General features: G+C 43.3%; 1 protein-coding gene across 1 annotated transcript in view; it reads left to right on the top strand.

The window, feature by feature from the left end:
- The first annotated feature begins 2,077 nt into the window (after positions 1–2,077).
- The window catches only part of LOC145414669 (neuropeptide F receptor-like), a 125,670-nt gene continuing 119,564 nt past the window's right edge, over positions 2,078–8,183 (top strand). Inside the window, exon 1 of the mRNA XM_080284187.1 lies at positions 2,078–2,626. Coding sequence (XP_080140313.1) covers positions 2,078–2,626 — 549 coding nt within the window. The remainder of the gene's footprint in view (positions 2,627–8,183) is intronic.

Here is an 8,183-nt window from a genome sequence, read left to right as displayed (position 1 = left end):
ACTTAATGATGATGCACGTGTGGTCGATGCTCATTTTCTTTCTCTCTTTTTTTTTTCTCCATTTCAGGAAAATTATCTCAGTATTTCAGATAGATAAATGTGAGTAGATAAAAAGAAAGAAAAAAAGAAAGTGAGAGAGAAAGAAAGGAAACTAGGAATGTATGGAAGAATAGTATCTTTGTCGTGAGAAATATCGAGAAATATTTTGGCGGTGAAAATGTGGGAGTGAGAAATATTACCCCCTAGTGAGGAATATCAGAGAGAAATACCTGAGCCGTGAGTAAGCGATAGTGGGAAATATTACCCTGTTGTGAGGAATATCGGAGAAATACTTGAGCCGTGAGTGAGAGATAGTGAGAAATATTGCCCCGTCGTGAGGAATTCAGCTGAGGAATATTGCAGCTGTAAAACAAGAGTGGGAAAAAAATAAAGTGGGTATTATTATCGAGAAATATTGCATATGAGAGACAGTGATAAAGATTATAATGGCGTGGGAAATATCGAGGAATACCATAAGAGTGATAAAACTGGTGTAGTTAGGAATATTAATGTAAAAATACTTTAAATATTAGTCAGGGAGAGTAACAATGTCTCGTGAGTAATACTGAGAAATATTTTAGCCGGGAGAATGTGACCAAAAATAATCTTACCTTCTAGTGAGGAATATTATCGAAAATATATGTGAAGAAAGATCTCGTGAACAATATTATGGAGAAATACCTTAATACTGAAAATATTATCCTTTTGTAATACTGCAAATGCAAATAAAAGAGAAGTATTACAGTGTCCTGAGTAATATTATCAGGAAATACGAAGTGAGGTGAGAAATATCGCTGAGAAATATTAACTGTACATATGAGTAAAAAAAAATGTGTGTTGTGAGAAATACATCAAAGAAATACCGTAACTGGGAATATCTGTGAGTGAGAGATATTACCCTTTGGCGAGTAATACAACCAAGGAATACCAACTAAGTAAAATAGAGGTGAAAAAAAAAATAATAATATGAGGAAAATATCGAGAAGTATTGCAGTAGCTGTGAATACGAGTGCGCAGTAGTAACCGATATTACTCGTAAGGTGAGGGATATTACCATGAGAGGCTGTTAATCTGAATCTGTGAAAAAGAAAAAATCAATTTGTACCGGAGGAATATCAGTAAGGGAAATACTGTTTCTGTGAATATTACTCAATTATCTTTATTAAATACTGATCAGCGTGGTAGCGAGACAAAAATAAAAATACTAAAAAGAGAGAATAGCAGAGGGAAATATTAGGATCAATTTCCTCGAAGAAAGCCAAGTAAACAATACTACTACTACTACTACTACTACTACTACTATTAATAATAATAATAATAATAATAATAATAACAGAAAATAGGGAGAATATAAGGAAGCAAAAAACGGGTTTAAAAAAAGCAGTAAATATAAACAACCTTGAGAAAATATTAAGACAAAAACAAACATAAAACAACAAACATGAAGACAACAAAATACAAACAAGAGAATTAATACATAAAGACACAAGGAAAGCAAGACAGAATGCCAAATCAAAATACGTAAATAAGCAAGACAGGAAAAAGACCTAAAAAACAAGAAATATATAGCAAGAAAAACAAATATAGAGAAAAAACAACAAAATAAAACACAGACAGCACACACAGAAGAAAAGGCAGTACAGTATAACACACTGAGGAAGACAGCACAAAAGAGACAGATACAACTGAGTAATAGCGGAACAAGAGACTGACAAAAGACTAAGAGAAAGAGCACAACACATGAGAAGAGGGACAGAAAAATAAAATACAAAACAAAAACTAAGAGTGAGAAAGAAGAGGACACGAGAAAAAAAAAAGGAAGAAAGAAAGAAGAGTTAGAAACGGCAAAATAAAAGCAAAAAAAAAAAAAGTGACCCCCCAAAAAATAATAAAGTTCTGTTACAGACAAAAAAAAACAATGAAAGACGCCACAAAAAATTAAGGGAGCGACAAGAAAGAACACAAAAGAGAGAGAGTTAAAAAAAAGATAAAAAAAAACAGAAAAAAACAGTCCCCAGAAACCAAACCAACAAAAGCTATGGAGGGGGCGCAGGGGAGACCAACCTCGACTAGGGAATTCTTGGGGGAGGTGCTGGCGTCATCCTCGGAGGTGGAGGGAAGAGTAGGAGGTGTAGGAGGAGGTCGACTTGAACCTTCTCTACTCGACAACCTCACCAGCCTGCCACAAAACCTCTCCTGGCTCCTCAACGTCTCGGAGATCATCGACATAGGGGTCATCATTAAGTTCCAGCGCAATCGGAGAGTCGACGATGCAGCCTACTATGCCCTCATCGTCTTCTACAGTCTGCTCATTATAATTGGTTCAACGGGTAATTCTCTCGTCGTGGTGGCTGTCATCAGAAAACCAGCCATGAGGACGGCCCGGAACGTCTTCATCATCAACTTGGCTATTTCTGATCTCCTCCTGTGCCTGGTAACGATGCCCCTGACCCTGGTGGAGCTCCTATCGCAGTACTGGCCCCTAGGAGACCACCCCTTCCTGTGCAAATTGGTGGGGACGCTACAGGCCACCTCCATCTTCGTCTCCACCATCTCCATCACCGCCATTGCCCTTGACAGATACCAGGTGAGTCGGGTGAACGTGCATTTTTTCCCCCCTCTTCTTGGTTCTCTCTCTCTCTCTCTCTCTCTCTCTCTCTTTCTCTCTCTGTTACCTGGTGAGCTGATTTTTCTTTTTCTTATTTCTCCTTTTTTTTTTTTACGATATCCTGACCTTCCCTCTCCTCAATATCTTCTCCATCTTGTCAGTTACGTAATGATTTTTTAAGACTTCCTTTGTATCCCCTCCATTTTCGTCTTTTTTTATCTTCTTTCCGTACAGGTGAGACAGGTTAGTTGATGGCCAGGTGTAGTTAATTAAAGGGGTCGATTCCATTATACCTGTTTTTTTTTTTTTTAACCTGATAAAACTGGGCCGCTTATATAACACAAATACTAAGTTGTGTTTGTGTAAAATTCTGTGTCTTAGTTATGAGGTAGGAACGAGTCTCCTTGGTTACTAGTAGAATCGACCCCCTCCTGCGTATAAATCCTGCCAGTCTTAGTTATGAGGTACGAATGAGTCTCCTTGGTTACTAGTCAAATGAACCTCCAATCTGACTACACCTGGCCATCAACTTAGCTGCAAGAGGCAAGGAATGTTTGTCAGGTTAGAATAAAAGCAATGCAGTAATCAAGGAGACTCATTACTAGCTCATAAGTAAAGCTATTTTTTTTTTGGGGGGGGAGAGGAGTTGGAGTGGGAACGAGAGGGAATGGGAGAGAGAGGAGGAGAAGGGGAGCGGGAAGGAAAGGGAGGAGGGGAAGAAGGAGGAGGAGGGGAGAGGAGTGAGAAGGAGAGGGAAAGGGGGGAGGGTGGACGAGAAAGTGGGAAAAGAAAGGGAGGGAGAAAGGGAGTGGAAAGGTAAACAAGAGAGGGAGGAGGAGGAGGAAGGGGAGGAAGAACAAGGTAAGAGGAGGGGAACCAAGATAGGAGGGTGGGAGGCGGGGAAGGGGATAGGGAGGAGAGGGGAATGGGAGGCGGGGAAGGGGAGGGGGAGGAGAGGGGAAGAAGGAAAGGGAAGGGAAGGAGAGGGGAAAGCCATACACATTTTCTCTCCAGATACTTGATTCCCGGAAGGGCGAAATTTGAAGTCCATTCGGCAGTAAAAATAAAGAGAGTGAATTTCTTACGGCTCACAGAGGGGAGGGAGAGGGGAAAGTTCTGGGGAAAGACAGACGAGGAGGATATGGAGAGACGAGGAGGAGGAGGGAAGATGGAGACGAGGAGGAGAAGGAAGGGAAGAGGGAGACTAGGAGGTGGAGGAAGGAAGGGAAGAGGTAGACGAGGAGGTGGAGGAAGGAAGGGAAGAGGTAGACGAGGAGATGGAGGAAGGAAGGGAAGAGGTAGACGAGGAGGAGGAGGAAGGAAGGGAAGACGGAGACGAGGAGGAGGAGGAAGGAAGAGGGAGACGGGGAGGAGGAAGAAGGAGGGGGAGCGGGAGACGAGGAGGTGAAGGAAGGAAGGGCAGAGGGAGACGGCGAGGTGGAGGAAGGAAGGGAAGATGGAGACGAGGATGAGGAGAAGGAAGGAAGGGAAGAGGGAGACGAGGGGGAGGAGGAAGGAAGGGAAGAGGGAGACGAGGGGGAGGAGGAAGGAAGGGAAGAGGGAGAGGGAAGGGTATGGGAAAAGAATATGTGAGACGAGAAGGAGGGAGAGGAGAAGGGAGGAGGGAAAGGAGTGAGAGTTGGAGAAAGGAGGAGGAGGCAGAGAGAGGGAAGAAGGGAGGAGGGAAAGAAGTGGAAGAGTTGGAGAGGGGAGGAGGAGGAGGAGGAGGGAGAGAGAAGGGAAAGGAGTGGAAGAGTTGGAGAGAGGAGGAGGAGGGAGAGAGAGGGGAGAAGGGGGGAGGGAAAGGAGTGGAAGAGTTGGAAAAAGGAGGAGAAGGAAGAGAGAGAGGAGAAGGGAGGGGGGAGGGGAAAGGAAGATAAGTAAGAGGGAAGTGGGAGAGAGGGAGAATGAAGGGGGGAAGGGAGGGGAAGGCGAGTAATACTGGCGAAGGGAGAGGGAGAGAAAGAGGAAGAGAGGACAGAAGGGAGGGGGAGACGAGTAAGAGAAAGGGGGGTACAGGAAGGGAGATGAAGGGAGAAGAAAGAGTGAAAATGGAGATGGTAAAAAGCAGGGGTATGAGATGAAGGAGAGAAGAGGTAAGGAAGAGGAGGAGGAGGGAAGGAGGAGAAGGAAAAGGGAACAGAAGCGGGAGAAGAGGAGAGGGGAGGGGAGAAGGAAGGTGAAAGGGAAGGAGAGGGGAAGGGAGGTAGGAGTCGGGAGGAAAGACGGGGAGAGGTAAAGTGAAGGAGAAAGAGGGGAGGGAAGTGAAAGGATGGAAGAAGGTGAAGACGAGAGGGAGGAATAAAGAATGAGGAAGGAGGGGAGGGGAGGGGAGGGGAGGGGAGGGGAAAGGTGAAGGACAAGGAGGAGGAGGCTGGAGGAGGGAGAGAAGTAGGAGGGGCGTTGATGTGAAAGAGGGAGAGAAGGAGGAGGGGCGTCGAAGTGAAGGAGACGATGAAGGACGAGAGAGTGGAAGGAGAGAGAGAGAGAGAGAGAGAGAGAATCAACTTCAGGATGGTAGCTCTCCAGGGTAGGGAATCAATGGAAGTTGTCTCAGCGTGAAGGGATACGGGATGGTTTGAGAGAGAGAGAGAGAGAGAGAGAGAGAGAGAGAGAGAGAGAGAGAGAGAGAGACGTGGAGTAAATGTGAGTGAGACTGACCCCCTAATAAAATTAAAACACATACACCATCCTTTTTCTGACCCACGACACGAGAGAGAGGGAAAAAGAGTGAAAATGAGACAGAAAGAAAGAAAGAAAGAAAGTGAGAGAAAATAGAGAGAAAAAAAGAGCACGCTTTTGTGTCGTTCGTCCATTCTACGGCTATACAATGACAAAGGAGAAAAAAAGAAAAAATGTCATATACAAAATTTGCAGATAAAAAACTCGCACATACAAAATTCGAATACAGAAAATTTTTCGTACATAACATTCGCATAATAAAAAAAAAAAAATGAGGGTAATTCATGAAAAAAAAAATCCAAAAATGTTTACAGATGGAAATTAAGGCAAAATTTTAATGCAAAAAAAAAAAAAAAAAGTATAATCACCGCCAAAAAAATATATATATGCAAAACTTAACTAAAATATTAATAAAATTTAAGAAAGAAAAAAAAACATCATGAGAAAAATTATTAGGCACGAAAATTTTATGACGAAAATAAACAAAAATGAAATCCTAAATGGGTGGAAATAAATGGGTTCAATTTGCTCTCGAAAAATGGGGTCAGAATTACCTTGCCATGATGTGTGTGTGTGTGTGTGTGTGTGTGTGTGTGTGTGTGTGTGTGTGTGTGTGTGTGTGTGTGTGTGTGTGTGTGCGCGTTTATGTGAGTATGAGTGACCCTATGTGTGTATCCAGAGCAACTGTGAGTGTGCGTGGGTGAGTGTGGAAGTCTGTGTGTATGATGGAGTGCGTGGGAGTCTGTGTATGTATGTGGATGTGCGTAGGAGTCTGTGTGTACGTGAATGTGAGTCGGTGTGTGTGTGTGTGTGGGTGGGTGTGCGTGGGAATCTGTAAGTATGTGGATGTACCTGTGTGTGTGTGTGTGTGTGTGTGTGTGTGTGTGTGTGTGTGTGTGTGTGTGTGTGTGTGTGTGTGTGTGTGTGTGTGTGTGTCTCACAACTGTTTACAGAGTGCCTTGTTACATGCAAGTGGCCCTACTGTGTTGAGTGTCACCTTGTTGAGTGGCTGTGTATGTGTGTAAGTGTGTACGGTGCTGAGTGGTTGGTTGGAGTGGTAGTGAGTTGGTGTGGCGTGGTAGACTGGAGTGGTAGAAAGTTGGTGTGGAGTGGTAGTGAGTTGGTGTGGAGTGGTAGGACGTGTGAAGCGTTAAGGAGGAAGTTTTTGTTGTTGGCGTCGCTGTTCCTGAACGGTGGGTTGAAGTGGCAGGTGCAGTGTCAGTAAGAACTTGTTATTTTGTGATTCCTTTGCTGTTATTTTTACTGCTTGTTGTTGTTATTGTTACTGCCTTGCTTTGTTTTTTATTGCTTTGTTGTTGTTGTTGTTGTTGTTTGCATCTCCAGGCACATATGAACGCGAACCCAAAGGACGGCAGAAATCCAGGAACTTCAGCCAAGCATTCCCAAGGTGTTTTATTGAGGCTATCTTGAAGGCTGGGTGTGTTGTGTGTGTGAGGTGCATGAGGTGTGTGTGAGGTGCATGAGGTGTGTGTGTGGTGCATGAGGTGTGTGTGAGATGCATAAGGTGAGTGTGAGGTGCATGAGGAGTGTGTGAGGTGCATGAGGTGTGTGTGAGGTTCATGAGGCGAGTGTAAGTGAAGTGCATGAAGTGTGTGTGAGTGACGTGCTTCAAGTGACCATGTTTATTGCACTATGAGAGGAGAACAGTGACAGAAGAATAGAAATTGGTTGAACTGTAGTTTATACTGGTAATAAAAGGAGAGGATAAATAATAGCCACATCGTAGTCTAGCAGGATAAGCTCATTGTCTCTTTTGGAAGGGCAATTTTCTTCTTCTACTTCTTCCTCTTCCTCCTCCCCCTCTTCTTCTTCCTCTTCCTCATCCCCCTCTTCTCCTACTTCTTCGTCCCTAGAGACTTCCGTATATCACACCTCAAGATCCTCTATTATAATCTTATGTTTTGGCCATTTTTGTGACTTCGCCCCCACCTTCTCCAGCGATCGTTAAGGCCACCTAACATACGTTCCTGAGTGAAATGTGGCAAGCTTGGTCCGTAGAGTTTATCGACTTTTGTAAGGATCGCACGAAGGTGACAAAAACCTCACCTCAAAAAATAAAATAAATTAATAATAATAATAATAATAATAATAATAATGAGGTGGCGTGTGGGCGGCTGTAGTGGAGTGGGGAGGGGTGGGGTGTGATGGAGCATGGGTGGGTATGGTGGAGTGTGCGTGAGTGTGGGTGAGTGTGGTGGAGTGGGGTGGGGTGTGGGTGGGTGTGGTGGAGTGGGGTGGGGTGTGGGTGGGTGTGGTGGAGTGGGATGGAGTGCCCCATCATTCACTTCCTTTTTATGAGGCCCTCTTAAAGACGCGTTGTCTCCACACACACACACACACACACACACACACACACACACACACACACACACTGAAAAACACCAGCTAAAAATCCAAACACAAACGCTCAAACCTATCTCAACACAAATAAAAATCCGATCAAAGAAAACACGAAAAATAAAACACACCTACTCAAGTAAACACGAACAAGAACGCAAATTAAACAGAATGGAAAAGAACGAAAACAAACACCGAGATCACAAGCGGCCCCCAAAAAAAGACAAAAAAAAAAAAAAAAAGAGTGATAAAATTGGGAGCACAAACACAGAACCGAAGTAATGTCAAACATGCCAAAAGAGGGAGGAAAAAAAAAACATATAAAACACATACGTAAACCTAAAGTACTAATTAATTTGTCAGAGCAGAGCAGGATAAAAAATAAAATCGATAGAATTAATGTTGCAAAATTTTCCCCAATAAAAAAAAATATATAAATAAATAAATGAATGAACACAAACATAAATAAAATGGAAATCGAGGAAACAATTTTTTA

Source organism: Coenobita brevimanus, chromosome 100 (assembly GCF_032717465.1).
Source record: "Coenobita brevimanus isolate Jiangsu-jjx chromosome 100, ASM3271746v2, whole genome shotgun sequence".
Classification (NCBI taxonomy): Eukaryota; Metazoa; Arthropoda; class Malacostraca; order Decapoda; family Coenobitidae; genus Coenobita; species Coenobita brevimanus.
This window is presented reverse-complemented; position numbering and strand designations above follow the sequence as displayed.